Source organism: Mytilus trossulus, chromosome 2, assembly GCF_036588685.1.
Source record: "Mytilus trossulus isolate FHL-02 chromosome 2, PNRI_Mtr1.1.1.hap1, whole genome shotgun sequence".
In the NCBI taxonomy this organism is placed as follows: Eukaryota; Metazoa; Mollusca; class Bivalvia; order Mytilida; family Mytilidae; genus Mytilus; species Mytilus trossulus.
In genome coordinates this window covers 1,180,933-1,201,839 of record NC_086374.1, presented here as the reverse complement: position 1 = coordinate 1,201,839, position 20,907 = coordinate 1,180,933, and the positions used below count along the sequence as shown (strand labels likewise).

Here is a 20,907-nt window from a genome sequence, read left to right as displayed (position 1 = left end):
TATTTGGCACAACTTTTTGGAATTTTGGGTCCTCAATGCTCTTCAACTTTGTATTTGTTTGGCTTTTTAACTATTTTGATTTGAGCGTCACTGATGAGTCTTATGTAGACGAAACGCGCGTCTGGCGTATAAAATTATAATCCTGGTACTTTTGATAACTATTTACACCACTGGGTCGATGCCACTGCTGGTGGACGTTTCGTCCCCGAGGGTATCACCAGCCCAGTAGTCAGCACTTCGGTGTTGACATGAATATCAATTATATGGTCATTTTACAAATTTTCTGTTTACAAAACTTTGAATTTTTCGCAAAACTAAGGATTTTCTTACCCCAGGAGTAGATTACCTTAGACGTATTTGGCACAACTTTTTGGAATTTTGGGTCCTCAATGCTCTTCAACTTTGTATTTGTTTGGCTTTTTAACTATTTTGATTTGAGCGTCACTGATGAGTCTTATGAAGACGAAACGCGCGTCTGGCGTATAAAATTATAATCCTGGTACTTTTGATAACTATTGTCTATTTATTTTATTATTTTAGTTTGAATTTTTCTGAAGTATCTTTTGTCTCTCCTTTTCATTGTTTTTAAAAAGTTTTCATAATTCAAATGAATCCATTTGGTGTTTGTTCCAACATATCTAACAGCAATTGGTACTGCATTTTAAAATAAGCTTAAGCAGTCGTGATGACTTTGATCATTTCTGTTGTCGCTCTTTCTAACGATACAATATCAATGGTTGTCCTTATTGCTAATAGTGTCTTGATGCGATCTCTTTAATTGCAGTCTTTGTCCATTTTCTCTAGAGGCTACCTGTCACATTTAACACCGTCAGCTGTTCTTTAATCCTTGTTACACAATCAGACCTTTATTGGATCCCAAGGTAATTCCGTATAACTTATATAACTGTAATATTGTCATATTTAACTATATATGAATCATTTTTATAAACCAATATGAAATATTAATGAAACTGGTAATTAGTCGTAAAGTTCAAAACTGGTTCGTTCAGTCTAGCCTAAGCTATAAGCTATATATTGATCAGTTTGATGTCAGGAACGGTGGTTTTTTACAAATTCTAGTTCATCAGTACTGTATTTGTTATGTGAAGGCTTATATTTCCGTTACTGTCATCGTCCTTTGGTATCAAGTACATATATATATCTGACTTTAAATGAATATAGTACAGACAGCTACCTAATTTCACATCCCTCCTAATTACCTTTATTTGGGGGAAAGGGGGGGGGGGGGGGGTTAAAGCGATTACAAATATATTGAATATTATATATACCATACTCAATCACTAGCTATTGTTGTCAATCGTGGATTTGAACATACTTTTATAATAGAGAGGCGAAAAATACCAGAGGAACAGCCAAACGCATATATAGGAAATAAACTAACAACGCCAGGGCTAAAAAAGTTAAAGACAAACAGACAAACAACAGTGCACAAAACAAAACATAGAAAACTAAAGACTAAGCAAGACGAACCTCAACAATAACTGGGGGTGCTCTCAGATGCTCTCGAAATGTTCGCAGATCCTGCTTCACAGCTGGCACCTGACGTGTTGATCATGTAATTATATCTTATATGAGTAATTGGTCCATTCTAAAAAGATAAAGGTTATTATTAATGATTAATGTACTTTGTATGGTACCACCGTTTCCTCTCGTTTTGTCTAGTTTATATAGTCGGAATGTCCAGATCAATTCTAGTCATAGCGAAAACATATGGCATTGAAACAAACAATCAAATAAATCTAAGTGTTGGTTTAATCAGGCAGTTTAAATAACTGATCATTATGCCCTCTGCTAGTACTTTAAACTTCACTTGAACTTCTACTCTACAAGAGTATGTTGGTAAAGAGATTAATTAAGAATGATATTATATGCGTTGTGAGAAGTAAATAATATTTAGTCAGATATAAATAATGAAAATGAAATATTATAAACTAAGATCTTCTTCTAACGTTACAAATTAGTATCTCTGGTTTGTTAAGCTCTTCAATGTTTGTATCAAACTTTAGATTTTTTTAGATAAATTAGCCTTGAGAATCACTGGAGAGACATTGATTGTATAAATGCGCATCTAATGGGGTCAAATTTTTATCATTCATATTATAACTGGTCTGTTGATTGGTTGCTTCGAATTTTCAGTAGAAATACAAAATCTATCGGTGAATTTTAGAAATGAGCGAGAGGAAGAAGGCCGTTAGTTTTCTCGCTTGAATTATTTTACATTGTCTTATCGGGGCTTTTTATAGCTGACTATATGCGGTATGGGCTTTGTTCATTGTTAAAGGCCGTACGGTGACCTATAATTGTTAATGTTTGTGTCATTTTGGTCTTTTGTGGATAGTTGTCTCATTGGCAATCATACCACATCTTCTTTTTTTTTATAGGCCAGTGTTTTAAACAAGAAGCCTTTTGGTAGTTAGAAGTTTAATTTATCAAAGGAATCCGTGATCCTCTTTGTATATGTTTTAACCGGCGGGTTACTACTGTTACATATAAGTTTAAATATTTCCTGCTCTAAAATAATATCCAGGAATTAATAAAAATCTTACTATACTTCTTCTTTTTATCATCACTAGATAAATTCTAAGATGATTTTCATCAATAAAGAAATTTCAAATAATTGTTTCCGTGTTGTGTATAATGTATACTTGATAATAATATTTAAATTTGAAGCACACAAACTAACTTATAGTTATAAATTACTTTCAGCATGCAATTGTTTTGTTAAGACACCAGATAGTTTTCAAGGATTAGTATCAATAATGAAATTGAGAATGGAAATGGGGAATGTGTCAAAGAGACAACAACCCGACAAAATAAAAAACAACAGCAGAAGGTGATTTTCACAAGAACACAAGTACGAAGTAACTGTGTCGAAAATACTCTATACCATTTATTGAAACGTATGTTACTATTAAAAAGTTAACTATTAAGAGGAGCGTATACAAAAAACATTAAGGTACACATCGTTTTCACAGATGATATCGGATATGTTCTTTACGTAGTAACTACAATACCCTTCTTTTTCATGAATGTGACCTACCAAATTAGACTATTTACCGAACTTGTCATAACATGAGCAACAAGGAATATGCCACATGTGGAGCAGGATCTGCTTACCCTCCCGGATCTCCTGAGATCACCCAAGTTCTTGGTGGGGTTCATTTTGATTATTCTTTTGTTTTCTATGTTGTGTCATGTGTACTCTTGTTTGTCCATTTGTATTTTTCATTTTTAGTCATGGCGTTGTCAGTTTGTTTTCGATTTATGAGTTTGACTATTCCTCTGGTATCTTTTGCCCCTCTTTTTCAGCAAATCTGCAATTATATAACATTTGAAAATTAAAAGGCGAAGTATTCCAGTGGTTATCTTCTAACACATGTATGATTACCTTACATGACCTTATATAAACTCTTCTTCTGTATCTGGTAGTTCATGATAATAACTCGTTTTTGTTATTTGATTATCATTATTGTAAAAGTAAATCATTATATACCCCCTAAAGTGTCTGTGTTTATTGGGCTATAATACACTCTTCGTTACTGACTTATCAATCTGACATGTTTAAGAATATGGTTAAATGTATAAATATTGATAAAAGAATCTTAATGTCAGATTTCATTTATTAATCATGCTTTTATGATTTTAAACCCTTGAGTTATTGTGATTTGGGGCAAATAAAGATAGGACTTGGACAATATAATACAAATTAAATAGACATACAGTTTGCTATAATAGTTCATAATATTCTAAATGGGAACATTGTATACGGAATAAATAGTTAACATTCCTTTTTAAATCTATAGTATCACTAAAATAGGTTTACATTAAAACATTGGATTCGGTTTTTAATCTAGCCATTAACATAAAAGTAAAATATTGAAGGCCGTACATTGACATATACTTTTATAAATTGTTATTTGGATGGAGAGTTGTCTCATTGCCACTCATACCACATCTTCCTATATCTATGTAGAAATAGTTATATTTCGAAGTGGAAGATGTTTTATATGAGAGTAAAACAACAAAAATGGGACTCAAAGATTAAAAAAAAAAATGAAACTCCACAAAAAACTAATAATACGCGTGTTTGAGCTTTTGATTTTGTCAATTAATTAGGGACCTTATTTTTTTTAAATCCTCAAAGTTCAGTATTTTTGTGATTTTAATGACTAACGTTATCAACCAGCGGAACTAGTGGAACATAACTTACATATTCCTAATTTAATACAAGATGGTACAAATACACATATTTGATAATTATAATGCTGGCTGTAGATTCAAATAAAAACCTGCAATATTATCAGGTAGTTTATATATTATATAAGTAGTTATCAAAGGTACCAGGATTTTAATTTAGTACGCCAGACGCGCGTTTCGTCTACATAAGACTCATCAGTGACGCTCATATCAAAATATGTATTAAGCCAAACAAGTAGAAAGTGGAAGAACTGTTTATTCAATAACATTGAGAATGGAAATGGGGAATGTGTCAAAGAGACAACAACCCGACCAAATAAAAAAACAACAGCAGAAGGTCACCAACAAGTCTTCAATGTAGCGAGAAATTCCCACACCCAGAGGCGTCCTTCAGCTTGCCCCTAAAGAAACATATACTAGTTCAGTGATAATGAACGCCATACTAATTTCCAAATTGTACACAAGAAACCAAAATTAAAATAATACAAGACTAACAAAGGCCAGAGGCTCCTGACTTGGGACAGGCGCAAAAAATGCGGCGGGGTTAAACATGTTTGTGAGATCTCAACCCTCCCCTATACCTCTAACTAATGTAGAAAAAAAACCGCATAACAATACGCACATTAAATTCAGTTCAAGAGAAGTCCGAGTCTGATGTCAGAAGATGTAACCAAAGAAAATAAACAAAATGAAACAAAGAAAACCCATTAGATTGAATAAATTATGTTTAAATACTTGCGGATATTATTCAATGATACGTAAGCCTCATATCTTGCAACATTTTCCTTTCATATTCATTTTGTCATATCAACAAAATAATAAAGAAAGGAAAATATGGCAAAATATGAGATCATATCGATCACAATATCATAAAGATTGAAAAAAAAAACCTTATTTATATGGCATTGAAACAAAACTTTCACATTACTGTGAGTAAATACAACAGTTTAGTTAAAGAAAATAGTTTTGTTTACTACATTTGTACATCCACCTTACAAGGGTGTTGTTCAAGGACATATAAGGGTGTTGTTCAAGGACATACAAAGGTGTTGTTCAATGACATATAAGATGTAATTTAGCTTTTGATAATAACATTTGATCAGTTACTTTCTGGTTATTTTGCATTGAATTTGTCTTTGTGTTTTTTTTTTATTTTACTGTTTATGTGTATCCTTGTGGCATGGCTGAGTATTTATACATCCCGCTGTTTTGTTATTGTGCTATGGTCATGTTTGATATTCATGTTATTCTTTATTGCTAATGGGTTTATATGGCATTTGGTTTCTTATCACAAAGTTGTTAAATAATGTTTTTATGCTTTAATATGTTATCTGCTAAACTTTAATATGCAACATGTTTTCCTGTTACATTTCTTTGTTATTAATACAATTGAATTATGTGAGACGGTAATACACGTGAGAGTTTTATTTAGCTATAAAACCAGGTTTAATCCACGATATGAAAATTTTACTTTCGTTGTTTTATCTTTGAACTTTTGATTTCACCATTTGATGAGGGACTACACTTTTTGAAACTGAAATGGAAATCGTGAATGAGTATTGGGTATAATTTATTGTGTAAAGAATGTGTGGAGTTAATATTGTGGAGTGTGTGTGGAATAATGGTGAATGATGTAGATGGGAAGTTTAAAGTAAAACTGAAATCCTGCCCTTATTCGTTAGATATTTTCTGGTGGTGGTGCAAAATGTCAATGACGCATTAGTATTTTCATATTTTAAGTACTTAAATGACCAAAGATTATATAATACATATTTTGAATGTAACGCACCTTCTTCGAGGAGAGTTAAAATGAAAAATGAAATTGTTCATTTATTCAGATTTTCTTAATTTACAAAGGAAAGTAGTTATGTTCATATAATCTTGTCCATTCATTTGTCTTTCTTGTTCAAACCCGTTATCCAACATTGTATTGACAATTTATCATACAGACATCACTGTCTTTTAATCCTGTAATTTACTTCCTTCGTGATTGATGCTGATGTATTTTTTATCACTACCATTCAAGTCAATTACAACACAAATCAGTTTTACGGTGTCAATATTCCCACAATTATACATCTATTCACTTCGTTAAACTTAATTTGAAGATATGCACTGTGAAGTTGCTTTATAAAATGACACTCAATCAGAAAATTTGCTGCTGCTTGTTAAACAAAATTAGGATGATTGACAATGAAGAGATATCTACTTTTAGAACAAGGATGTCTTGAAAAGTTTTTCCAATCAATCGTTAAATCACTTTCTTATAAGAACATGTCCTCAAAAATCTAAAAAAACAACTTCATCTATTTGTTTGTACTTGAATCTATTTTTTTGTATTCTAGCAAAAGTTTTACTATGTAAATAATGCATTGGTTTAAATTTTGTTTCACCTCAATGGTATTGCGTCTTCGACATAGTTATCCATGAAATGTAATTATTTCTATTTTGACTATTTTAAAGAGTTATACAATGAAGAAATTTGAGTAAACAATAATGAGTAATTATATTTATTCACATAGTTACAAAGAACATATTACACAATTTTATGTTACATAATATGGTAAATATGTTAATTGAACAATTTATTTGTCATCGAAATGAATTTATATAAAGTTTTGACTTCACTTCAAGCATTGCTGTAAATCAGGGTGTAGGCGACACATGCAATTGAAATCTAGTTAACGAAATAAGCAGTATCTTTATTGACATTAATTCGTTTTACTAATATATTTTAATCATTTTGGTGAAGATGAATGCATGTAACTAAGAAAATTAATTGGATAAAACGCAACATATTTTGAATAAATAACAGTTATTGACTTCAGATTCATATGTCCATATTTATTATTTCCCAGTATGCTAAACGATTAATAAGGGAAATGGGGAAAAATACGTATCAATAAACACAGTTCGTATTCTTAATATGTACTTTATGATAGAAAAAAGTAAAATCACAAAAATACTGAACTCAGAGGAAAATCAATTTGGAAAGTCCATAATCACATGGCAAAATCAAATAAAAAAACGCATCAAAAACGAATGGACAAGAACTGTCATATTACTGACTTGGTACAGGCATTTTAAAATGTAGAAAATGGTGGATTAAACATGGTTCTATAGCGCTACTCCTCTCACTTTAATAACAGTCTCATCAAATTCCGCTACATTTACATGATGCGTTAAATAAACAGTCACAATTAATAAAATAGTCAAAATATGGGTACATCAGTCATCATCGTATAACAATTTTAAAAGGAATAATTTAACAGGACACAAAAACATCTACTATCTACGAACACATGGATAAATATGAACTTCTTGCTATACAGAAAATAAAAAAAGATACGACACAGTCGACCTAAAATAAGATTTACAAAAAACCCGTATACCATCATTAATCATATTCACAACTAGGTTAGGGTTTCTTTTTATCAGTCTTTAATTTTCTATATTGTGTTTAGCGAACTATTGTTTGTCTGGTTTTCTTACACGTATTACCCTTTGTACCCGACTATAAGGTATGTGTTTTCCATTGTAGAAGGTTGTACGGTTGCATTCATTTTGTTACTTTGATTTCATTTCTACTCTGGTGAAAAGTTGTTTCATTGACAATCATACCCGATCTTCTCTTTTTTATATGGATATGAAAACTGTACTTATTTTGCTTAGAGCATAAGACTAAATCAAGTCAGGAATATGAAAGTTGGTTTCCATTCGTTTGATGTGTTTGATCTTTTGATATTGGCATTGATAAGAGATTTCCGGTTTTAATTTTTTTTGGAGTTCGTTTTTTTTGGTCATTTTATTGTTTTGTAGAAAAAACTATAAATGCTTGTACACGCCAACAAAAAGATCTTTATTGTTTCCGATCATAGGCATAGCTGGGTGAGCAGTTAATCAATGTATTAAATAACAGACAGTGTAAATATATAATTCATCATTAAGTTTATAACTTAACAGCTTTTGGCATTCATATGCGATAAATCTATAACAAACTAGATATCTGTATTAAGTATCGTAACTGATAGTTTATAATTGATAAATCAAATTATTCTAGTTATCACGATAACACGTAGGTTCTTGTGCATATAATTACACATTGATTTCCACCCGATACTTATTTTTATACGACTATCACTTGAAAAAAAATCATCACGTAATACCAATAACTTGCAATAGTCTTTTGAAATTTATCAATAAGAAAACGATAAGATACACATATCCATCCAGTAAAATATGAGAAAGTAATATATAACGTATGACTTTAATCAATTAATCTATAAACTATAATTACCGATCAGGAAGAGACCAATTCAGGAAAAAAGCAAAACCTTAGTTGTAGTTGTAGTTCATAACTGTTTCTCCAATCTCTTTTTTTTATATAGATTAGACCGTTGGTTTTCCCGAATGAATGGTTTTACATGAGTCATTTTTGGTGCCCTTTGTAGCTTGCTGTTTGGTGTGAGCCAATGCGTCGTGTTTAACACCACATAAAAGAAAATCATTATGAACTATAACCTCTTAAAACAAATCAAATTCTTAAACCTTAATAATTGAATGCATCCTGATTGATCTGTTCTTTTGACATAATAAAGAAAACGAAAATCACACTTGCAACCAATAAATCTTCAACTAAAACATTTTTTTGTGTGTGTCTGAATACGCTCTTGCTTTAAAAACTAGAGGGACTTATTATCATAAATTCAAATAATTGAATGATAATAGAGATATTTCTATTTGAACGTAACTTGTCGTTATAAACTTATAATAATTACCTGTAAGGTGTTTTTTTAAATAGTTAAATTGAAGTAATTAATGATAAAACACACCTATTTTTCTGATAAAAAGAAAGTTTGTATTTTTGAACAAGTTTCATACAGTTTTAATGATGTTCCAATATGACATAACTGTACCCTTCTGATTAATATATTCATACTGTATATTCCCATTTACGATTCTATTGATGAATTTAACCTTTTCATTTTTACATACTTCTGTCCTTTATAAAGTTACTTATAGCAATAACAAGTTCGACTTTTGGAGAAGACGTTACTAAGTTGTAAAACTTGTGTCTGATCCTTTTGTCATTTTGAACAATGAAATATGTTTAAACTAAATTAACAAGTTCGACTTTCCATATGATAAGATTTCAGTAGGTTTGAGATAGGGTGATTGGTGGGTATTTGATTTTAAAAGTATCCGTATTTCCTTATATCTAAAACGTATGCTAGTCATTTTTGCAAGTGTTTTTTTAGCTGTTGATTTGTTTTCTTGTCTATTTCATAATTGACGTATTTTGCACTAACCCATGCTGGCACTGACCTCGTCTCATAATCAGCTACAAATTAAATTGGTATAAACAAAGGCTATGATTTTACAATACGACAACAGTATAGTGTCGATGGTCATAACTAATAGTTCCATTAAGAAGACAAATCACGATATAAAGGTATTCATGCATCACCCGGTATTCGAGTCCACACTCAGTCAAAATGTCAGAAATGGTTAAAGGAGAAATCGGTTAAATGTCAGAAATGGTTAAAGGAGAAATCTATTAATAGACATATTAGACGACTGTTGTGGTAGTTCTTAGTTAGAACAAAACATGTCACGAGTGATTTGTAGAAAAAGGCGTCTAGTACCGGTCAACCTATTCCCAGTGTTTTACCATTTAACTTATATCATGTCACTCGTTAAACCAGACGAAGTCGACTTTATGTACACAACATATTAACAGACTGTAAATACGTACATACATATAAGCTATGTTACGACGTAAAGTCTACTCTTCATAACAATATGATATTACAGCACACATTGAACGGCCAATGAAGATACAATAACCTTTTCCTTAGTAGGAATACATTGTTATCAAATAGTATAATTCATACAAACTCTTCTCTACATGTATCATGAGGAAAATGTCTTATTTATTTATTGGCAACATATACATTACTTGTGGAGGACGTCTTTTAAAAAACCAATCGACATTTTTAATTTTCATCTTTCTGCCGACTGATCCTTATACATTATTGAAGCTGACTACATACAAAAGCACCTAGCTAGAATTCTCCATTATGTGTATGTTATATAGTTGATTTAACCTTAAAACATGATTCAAACTAAAACGAATGCAACCTGAAATAAATGAAATAAATAAAACAATGGATGCAGATAAGTCGGCCTCATATGTTGAATCACATTGAGAATTGACAGAAAAAGTCGGTTGAGAACAAAACTTTTCGATAAAAGATAAAAGACAGTTTTGCTAATTGCCAACTAGGAACGTTTTCTTTTTATTTAGCAACATTCCAGTAGCGCCTGTATACGGAGTTGATATATTCAGATATAATTATCTAGAGCATGTCTTTCTTATTTGGATTTTCTTGAAAGAGAATTGCATTCAAGGAAGATATAATACCATGAGTTTTTTGGTAGTGAAACTGCAATCATACGTTCGAATATTTGACAAACGAAATCAAGAGTAGGTAAGAACTGTTTGGGGAGCATGTGTTACACGACTGTATGTGCACTACCAAATAAGACTTATCACCGGGTCTGTATACGAACGTCGCAATGGTTGACACATATACATGTGGAGCAGTCTGTTTTCTCTTAATGAACACCTTTTGCTTATTTACAACCACTGGGTCGATGCCACTGCTGGTGGAGATTTATTTCCCCGAGGGTATCACAAGCCCAGTAGTCAACACTTTTTTTGTGCTGACATGAATAGTCATTGATATGGTTATATTCATAAATTTACTGTTTACAAATTTTTGAATTTTTTGAAATACTAAGGCTTTTCTACCTCAGGCATAGCTTACCTCAGCAGTATTTGGCAAATCGTTTAGGAAAAAGTAAAAACACAAAAATACCGAACTCCGAGGAAAATTCAAAAAGGGAAATCCAAAATCAAAAGGCAAAATCAAAAGTCCAAACACATCAAACGAATGGATAACAACTGTCATATTCCTGACTTGATCCTCAATGCTCTTCAACTTCGTACTTTATTTGGTCTTTTAAACGTTTTTGGATTCGAGCGTCACTGATGAGTCTTTTGTAGACGAAACGCGCGTCTGGCTTATATACTACACTTAGTCTTGGTATCTATGATGAGTTTATTTAGTCTGCATTTTTCTCTGTTGTATTTGTAAGCTGTTGTTTTGTCTTTTTGTCGATTTCAGTGTTTATGCAATTGCAGTGTCATTTTTGGTATTTCAACCTTTGTTTGAATATTCAAATTGAGTCTTTTGTGCGTCTAGTGTAAATACAAAAATTAATCTTAGTATCTATGACGATTTCAGTGTTTATGCAATTGCAGTGTCATTTTTGGTATTTCAACTCTTTGTTTGAATATTCAAATTGAGTCTTACGTGCGTCTAGTGTAAATACAAAATTTAATCTTAGTATCTATGATGATTTACAACTACTGTGTCGATGCCACTGCTGGTGGAGTTTAAATTTTCCGATGGTATCACCAGCCCAGTAGTCAGTACTCTTGTGCTGACATAAATTATCATTGATATGATCATATTTACAAAGCTTTTGATTTATGAAATACATAGACTTTTTCTACCTTAGGAATAGATTACCGTAGCTGTATTTGGCAAAACGTTTAGGAAGTTTGCCTATCAATGCTCTTCTGCTTCGTACTTTATTTTGCTTTTTTACATTTTTTCGATTCGAGGTAAATGATAAGTCATTTGTAGTCGAAACGCGCGTCTTAAGTGAACACGAATTAAATCCTTGTATCTATGATAAGTTTATTTTTATAAAGCATAAATTACAAACATAATCAAAATATTACGGAGACTCCTGATTATTCAAAATGGTGACCTAGCTTAGAATGAGAATTGATTCTCAAATGTTGATGTTGATAAAAGCTATGTATGAACGATAATCGTTGCCCAAAGTAATACCACATTGACTAAACATTGCTGATATAAAGACAAAATTTAAACAAAGAATTTTATAAATGGTTGGTTTGAAATATTTTTTTTCATAATTTCGAATTAAAAGATATATTGCAATCAGACCCAAAAGTGAAATATATGAGACAACTTGCATAAAATTGACGATATGCATACATTCAAGTTATCCTATGTATGTTATTTAAATGAATGCACTGAAAAAAGCTAGTTGTGATTTGTACTTTTCCTGCTAACAACATACATTGTATTTCTGTTTTATAACAATATAATAATTTCTCGCTATGGTTTCCATCTGATTAAGCGTACCAGCAATTACCGCATTTAAAGGTTACCAACATATGTATGACCATAATGACAGGCATACAATGTACTGTCTGAAAGATACTGGAGCTGTATCATTATCTTATATTGCAATTTGTTCTACATGAAATACCGATAAAAGGTCATGCCACAATAAAAAAATGTATGTGATATTCAATAACTAACTAGAATTCTCCATTTAGTGGTGTTAATTATAGATCACAAAGGAGAAATAAGAATAAACTAGTCATCACTATAAAACGGTAGATCGTGTTAACTTGATTGCACTTTGCTTTTTGTCACTATTATTTTTTGTGACAACCTCCATATGTTAAATGCATGGATAAGTATCGAATACAATTAAATAATCAACATATAAGTGATAAATCACGGATTTATTATTTATTTAAGTACATCGTTATGAGCAATGGTAAAAAATGTAGGCAATTGATATTGCATTCATGAACAGTTAATGTAAAAAACAAAATCATCATGTATACCCGTCTTAAAATTCTATCCGCATGACCTGCGTTTCGCTAAAGAAAGACTCATTTGTGACGATCGAATCCTGAAATTTAAAAAGGCAAAACAAATTACGAAGTCGAAAAATATTTCGGGCTCCAAATTCCATAATGTTTTCCAAGTTCAGTTTATCTTATGTGTTACGCTCAATTACCCGTAACAAAAATGTACACACGTTTAAAAGATGAAGGCAAATTGTTTCTTGGAAAATAACAACATTGAAAAAGTTCAAGAATAGAATAATGGTATAAACAAGTAAATAATGTCTACATACATACCATTTTTTTTGCACCAGATGAGCATTTTGAAAATACATGGCTTTTCAGTGATGCTCGTTGGTCAAAATATGTAAAATCCAAAGCTTATATAAAAGATGAAAAGGTACAATCCAAAAGTTCTAAAAAGTATAGCCAAATCCGTGAAAGGAATCAGAGCTTTTCATGAGGGAGAAACATTCCTTAATTTATAATAGCTTTAAACATTTTGTAACAGCAAATTTATTAACACAAAAAATATTTTCATGCCAGTACCGGAGTACTAGGTACTGGGATGGTGATACCCTCGGGGACTAACAGTAATAACATTAACGGTATCTATTCTTCTGCACTAGATGCGTATTTCGACAATACATGTATCTTCAGTGATGCTCGTGGCTAATGTAAACTAATTTACTTTTCTACATTGGTTAGAGGCATAGGGGAGGGTACAGATCGCATAGACATGTTTGACCCCGCAGCATTTGCAAGTCAGGAGCCTCTGGCCTTTTTTAGTCTTGTATGATTTTTAATTTTAGATTTTAGTGTGTAATTTTACGTTTTTATATGACGTCCAGTATCACTGGAACCAGCTGAAGGACGCCTACAGGCGCGAGAGTTTTTCGCTTCATTGAAGGCCCATTGGTAGCCTTCGGCTGTTGTCTGTTCTATGGTCGGGTTGATGTCGCTTTGACACATTCCCAAATACCTTTCTCAATTCTATAATATAAAAAATGAAGATTTGGTATGATTGCCAATGAGACAACTATCCACAAAGGACCAAAATGACACAGACATTAACAAATAAAGGTCACCGTACGTCCATCAACAATGAGCAAACCCCATACATCATAGTCAGCTATCTATACTGTATAGTACAAAAGTTTCTTTTATATATGCATATATGAATATTCTTTTTTTAAAACGAGGTAGGCGGAAATGAGATTATGTGATAAATATCTGACAGCTTTTTTATTATCTATAAGAAATTAATGATTATTCCAACTGTATTTGGCAATACCTTTCGCATTTTTAGTCCTCACTATAAAATAAATCGAATTTAATTGATCTTTTTAATTTTATTGAATTGAAATTCATTGATGTGTGTTTTGTAAACTTTAATAATGAAGATAGCAAAAAATCGTCAAATGAATAGTGCTGAGATAAATAGTAGTGTCTGCCATTCCCCCGTTCATATTGATCACAAGGGTAAATAGAAAAACGACCTATAAGAAGCCTCAAGAATTTTTGTCAATGAGTATCTATCTGATTTTCCCGATGATAGCATATTCCTTCATTCAAAATAACGAAATGCTTTCTCGATTTCCGTGTCCAAAGTGCAGTGACCTATTCATATTGACTGGATGTGCACAGCATTCAATGAACTAGCAATAATTAAAGAGAGACGAGAGACACAAGTAAACAAACGATACACATATGACTTGAGTTAAGTTATTTATGATGATGAATACTCAGTAACTCAGTTATATGCACTTGATAGTAGTAATACTGGTAAACAGTCAGTTTCTTAGAAAAAAGTGAAATCACAAAAATACTGAACTCAGAGGAAAATCTAATCGGAAAGTCCATAACCAAATGGCAAAATCAAATGACAAAACACACCAACGGCAAAAAGACAACATATGTTATGTTCCTGACTTGGTACAGGCATTTTCAAATGTTGGAAATGGTCGATTAAACTTGGTTTTAAAGCGCTAAACCTCTCACTTGATACATTGGATGTTTAATAGCCTGCTGCTGACGAGATATTCCTCGAGATTCATTCTGTGTTGAACAGTAAGTTTTCATAATTTTTCGTTTGTCCACAAGTCATGCTGGCAACATTCAATACCTAAATTTTTCATCTGTCTATTAGACCTACTGATAATAGCTATAAGAGGTACCAGGATTCTAATTAAGTACGCCAGACGCGCGTTTCGTCTGCAAAAGACTCATCAGTGACGCTCATATCAAAATATTTATTAAGCCAAACAAGTACAAAGTTGAAGAGTAATGAGGATCAAAAATTACAAAAAGGTGTGCCAAATACGGCTAAGGTAATCTATGGTAACAGTCAGGCCCAAGGTCAATCGTCACATCATTTGCCTGTGATTTAGATTTTACAATATGCTAATGTGTCAGTACATTATTATCAATTGAAGGGTTCGTTTCGTCGTGTCAGTAGATTTCTTTTGCAGTACACACATTTTGTTTTCAAGTTTTGTTAAGGTTCCATAACTTATTGATTTGTTTTCATCAACTATTAACCTATTAAAATAATTACGAAATACCAGTCGTGTGCATATTGATAATCTTAATACGTTAAATTTATGTCACGACATCATTTTATATCCTTAGCTATGTCATTAATCGAGTATGACGCTGTTATCGTATTTAAGATTTTGAAATCTCATTGTAATTATATGCTTTCAGTAATTGGAATGTTATAAAACTCGATGACACTTGTCAAAACTCGGGTAAATAAGTTTTCCATGGCACTGATAAGATGCAACGGAATACCGTAATTGACACTCCGTAATGAAGTGTACTAAAACAATGATGGTGCTGATTTGACGATATTGGTCGAGAAAACTTAACAATACAATAAACATTTCTATAACTTAGTCGGCGTTACAACTTTATATCAGATTGAAATCTCATTAAAAAGATAAAAATGAAAGTATAAATCAATTATGGAAAAATGTCTGAAGATTAATAGATAAATTGTTGGTTAAGGACCATTAATGACGTAACTTTAAATTTCACATCTTGATTTGTGCTGGAAGTTTAGCCAAATAATCATTATCAGTATGAAGACAGAATAAATCGGTCTACCAAAACATTAGTATGACGGAAAATTATAGATGAACGGATCTCGAAGCACTTTCAATTTATAGTATTAATCACACTGACTGTCATTTATGTAGTTAAGATATGAAGCGACATCACAACTTGCTGTTAGCTTTAATGTAAATACCTTTGTCTCCCAACAGTCGATCGAAACATTTAATTCAAACTAATCTATGAAAACCTTATATCGTCTTAAAAAAGTATTCATGCATTTTGTTTATTACATATAATTCCCCCATAAATACAAAATCGTATCAATAAAAATACACAACTTCATGGTATATTCAACCATACCAAATCATCTTTTTTTATTTCAAGTTGAAAAACTATGTCACTTATGATATACTGTTTTTTCTATAGCGTTTTTTTTGTTTGTTTGCTATATATGGCCTGTAAATAAAAGTATGCTTTTTTATGAGTAACGTCCCAAAAAAACTATAAAAAATAGATTGAGTTTTACCAGATGAAGTATACATATCATTGGAACATGATATACAGACGGAGAGATAATATGAAATATTTTGGATAGTTTTGTTCTATCTTTTCCTTTTGTACAATGTGACCTAGATTATTGTTTAACTTTGACATTTTTTTGGTTGTTTAAAGTACTCAATATGGTGCATTGCTTTCTTTGACTTATGAAATGCTATAGTCCCAAATGCACTACTTTCCCTTTGCTTTCAATGTCAATACATGAATTCTAAAAATAACCTTTGTTTTACAGGTGACCTTACATGCAACATCTTTTACTCTGACAGCCATGACGATTGATCGATACCATGCCATCGTTCATCCATTAAGTTCGATGAATTGGAGAAATAGAAAGATATCTACAATTACCTGTATCTTTGTATGGGCAGGTAAGTTTAACTTCAATTACCTATATCTTTGCATGGGCTTGTTCGGAGAAATAAAAGGATATGATCACAATTCTTGTATATCTGTATGAATAGAATTGTGTAATTGATGGTATATATTTATTGTTGATAGTTGCTGTCTGTGATATTTGTTGTTCGTTTGTTACATATGACTTAAATCTGTGCTTGTACATCCCGTCCTTGTGTAAGTGTTTGTCAATTCTTGTATTCTTGTCTTTCAGTGTGCTTTTTCTATATGCCTTTTGTGTTTTTTTGTTACATATTTCTTTGTATTTAAGTGTTTGCAAAAGTAAGAACTATTCAAAATACTTATGATTTTCTTATCCCAAGCAAAGATTACCGTAGCCTTCTTTGGCACAAGTTTTTACGGAATTTCAGAACGTCAATGGTCTGCAACTTTATACCTGTTTGGCGTTTTAACTATTTTGACCTGATGAATCTTGTTTAGATGAAACAGGTGTCTGGCGTATCTAATTATAATGTGAAAAAGAAGACGTGTTAAGATTGTCAATGAGACCGAATGACACAAAATTAACTACTATAGGTCCACGCACGGAAACGAGAAATCTCACAGCCTTATTGATGCACAAAAAAATAAGCGAAAAACAATATGCAACACATCCACAAACGACAACCTCTGAATTGCAGTATCCAGTCTTGGGACTGGCACATACATACAGAATGTGGCGGGGTTTAACATGTTAGCGGGTCCCAACCCTCATGGGACAGGGGTGTATCAGTACATCATAAGAACGAACTATAGTTGAAAAAAATTGTCATCAGGTGGATACAAATACTTCACAGAGTGGACGTGGCCGGGAACATCCCAACTACAAAAAGACACTAAATACAAATCAGAGATTATTTACAGTTACTGACACCTAGTTCAAAGCTACTAACAATTTATAGTAAATCATGCATCTAAAATAAGCCAGGTACCTTTGACAGAAATAGGTGACATTTGTTATCCATTCGTTTGATGAGTTTGAGCTTGTGATTTTGACATTGGATTATGGACTTTTCGTTTTGAATTTTCCTCGGAGTTCAGTACGTATTTTTGTGATTTTTCTTTGTGCAGTAAATATGCACCGTAAGTGTTACTAGTTGACTATTTATGTTGATATGTATCTATTAGACAGTATATTTGTCTACCCTTGTATAGAAATTGAATATAAAAGTTTATAAATATAACATAAAAAAAACTATTTAAATGACAACATTCGTTTAAATGGCTTTTTATGCTACCACAACAACAAAATAACAGCAAATTAATAACATCAACAGAATAAATAGGTACTTACTGACGACATATAATAACACTCAGTATTTATATTTGTAGTTGCCTTTTTCATATCTGTTCCATTTGCTCTATACCACAAAACTGTCACTGAAGAAGAAGATCATACATATTGTCAGGAAGCATGGCCAGACGAGACACTGGGGAAAGTAATTCTCATAACAGTCACAGGGACTAACTACGTCTTACCATTAACCATCATTGTTATATGCTATTATCAGATTCTTCGCAATTTATGGAGAGGCTACAGACGAAAGGTTTGTACAGTACATTAAACAATAACACTTTTATCTGATGTGTTTCTTTTCCAAGTTAAAATATGTGTATGCTGCATATGTTGTACTTCGTAGCTACATTTTTCCTCCTCGAGAATACTTTCTATATTTGTGGATAAACATGTAATCTTTCATCAATATTTAGTATAAAACATATCAATACGACAGAGAAAACATAGCTCTGCTTTCCAGTCGATCAATATACGACGTTGTATTCTCACATGGTAACTCACAAGATAGCATACGATTGCCTAGAAATGGCATCATCTCCAAAGCAATATTCTGTCTCGGAGACAACCTGTCTGATCTCTAGTCCTTTATAAGTGAAAAACGTAATTCTACGTTAAGGTGGTACCTAACACTACAGGGAGATAACTCTGTAATATCAGCTAAACGTTTTAATTACATTGCATTGTGAAGGCAATGTAAAGCTTCTCAATGATCAAAATTAGTGTTTGTCAAACTGCTATATAACCAGTGTAATTTTTCTGATAAAACGCTTGGTTCAAATTTTGGGAAATTTTCATATTTTTGTCAAAGGGTCAAAGTAAATATTTTGTAAAAATTTTATGAAAATTAAACGAGCCAAATAAATTTAAGTCAAGGTGTTGGGTACCACCTTAAAGTGTTTTTTTATTATCATACCGGTGATTGAACCTATATACCGTCCCTCAACAGTCGAGATGAACGCATGTTGATGAAATATTTGAAAAATAAGTTTTATTATCATTGCATACATTAGTATATATTTGAGGCTAGAAATTAATCAGTTTTGGAAAAAAAAAATATTTGATGGCTTTAAAAGGGTAAAAATATACTAAAATTAAAGTGTTGTAAATGACAATTACCTAAATCACATGGGGTATGTATATATGACCTTTACTAAGAACAACTATTCCAGTAGAATATCGATACACATGCAATATTAACCTTTTAAAACATACAGGTAACGATTATTTTTATATTTACACTAAGTTAATTTTTTCAGACAGAAAGATCCATAAACTCAGCAGTAACAAGTGAAACACAAACAAGAAGAAAGAAGCGTATGACGCGTATGGTAGCAATCATAATATTGTTGTTTGCTACATTCTGGTTTCCGAGTCACGTTATCAATATTTATACCAAACTTTATCCCGAATTCCCTAGAACCGAACCTATGTTTATTATCAAAGTCTTAGCACACACATTATCATACGCAAATTCATGTGTAAATCCATTCATTTATGCGTTTTTAAATGACCGCTTTAAAAAGTCGTTCGTTAAAACATTCCCATCACTCAGCTACTGGTTCCCTTGTATGCGAAATATTATTGAAGAGATGGAACATACCCGGACTACCAACATGGTGGATCAAGCAATTCAAGCAGGAGCAGATGACAACGATAATGACCACGTTGAGGAAAACTGTAACCACATTCAACTTCAGAAATTACAGGAAACCAGTTTGCTTTAAGAGACATGAGAATATTGGTGCTACATACATTCAGTGAGATATTAAAACAGTTGTAAACTGTAAAAGATACGTGTTCAAACTACAAATGTTTTTTTATATATGTATAACTCTACTATAATTTTCAAACTTTTTTCTTAGTTTCAATCCGATAAACAATGTTTTTAAAAACAAAAGTTATCAATAGAATAAACGGATTTAAATTTTAGAGAAACACATCACTGTAAGAATGTTTAGAAGTATAGAAATTTGGCACAGTTGTTTGAACAAATTCTTCTCCATTTGTGAGTTAGTGAGTCCATAAGCTCAAATTATAAATTGATAATCTCTTATTTCTATAAAAAAAACATGTAAGTGATAGGGTACAGTTAATTATTTTCAATTTACTAAAAATTAACATTATTCAGCACGCCAGACGATAAATGATGAATACATTTTTCTTTTGTTTTATTTTTTGTTTTGCTAGTAGGATAATGCTTTAATGAATCATCTAATGATTGAAATCTCTGGGAAATCGACTTACTTTTAGTAATTTATTCACAATGTGATAAGTGTATCGGTAAAATTATATGGGTAAATTGAGAATTTTGTATTGATAAATAAGTATGGTTTTTTATGGTCAGTGTGCGTTTTATATACTTTGTTAAAGGTGTAGCGTTAAAATGTTGAAAATTTCACATTTTATATTAATGCTTTCTGACTTCGCATGTGTTTTATGAAATAAAAATCTTTTAAAAAGCTTGATTGAGAGTTGTCTCATTGTTACTCATATCACATCTTCTTATATCTATTGTATATTGTTTTGTGGATAAGGCATTTTCAATTGTAACTAAAAGTCTGGTTTAATAAACTGTATAGTTCAACTTTTTATTCTTCAACTGTTTATACATCCTGGCTTTGAAATATCTCTCTTTGAGCATTCC

General features: G+C 31.7%; 1 protein-coding gene across 1 annotated transcript in view; it reads left to right on the top strand.

Moving 5' to 3' along the window:
- LOC134704843 (galanin receptor type 1-like) overlaps positions 1–20,107 on the top strand; it is a 51,627-nt gene extending 31,520 nt beyond the window's left edge. Inside the window, exons 2-4 of the mRNA XM_063563625.1 lie at positions 16,806–16,941; positions 18,299–18,513; positions 19,520–20,107. Coding sequence (XP_063419695.1) covers positions 16,806–16,941; positions 18,299–18,513; positions 19,520–19,987 — 819 coding nt within the window. The 3' untranslated portion in view covers positions 19,988–20,107. The remainder of the gene's footprint in view (positions 1–16,805; positions 16,942–18,298; positions 18,514–19,519) is intronic.
- Positions 20,108–20,907: the final 800 nt, after the last annotated feature.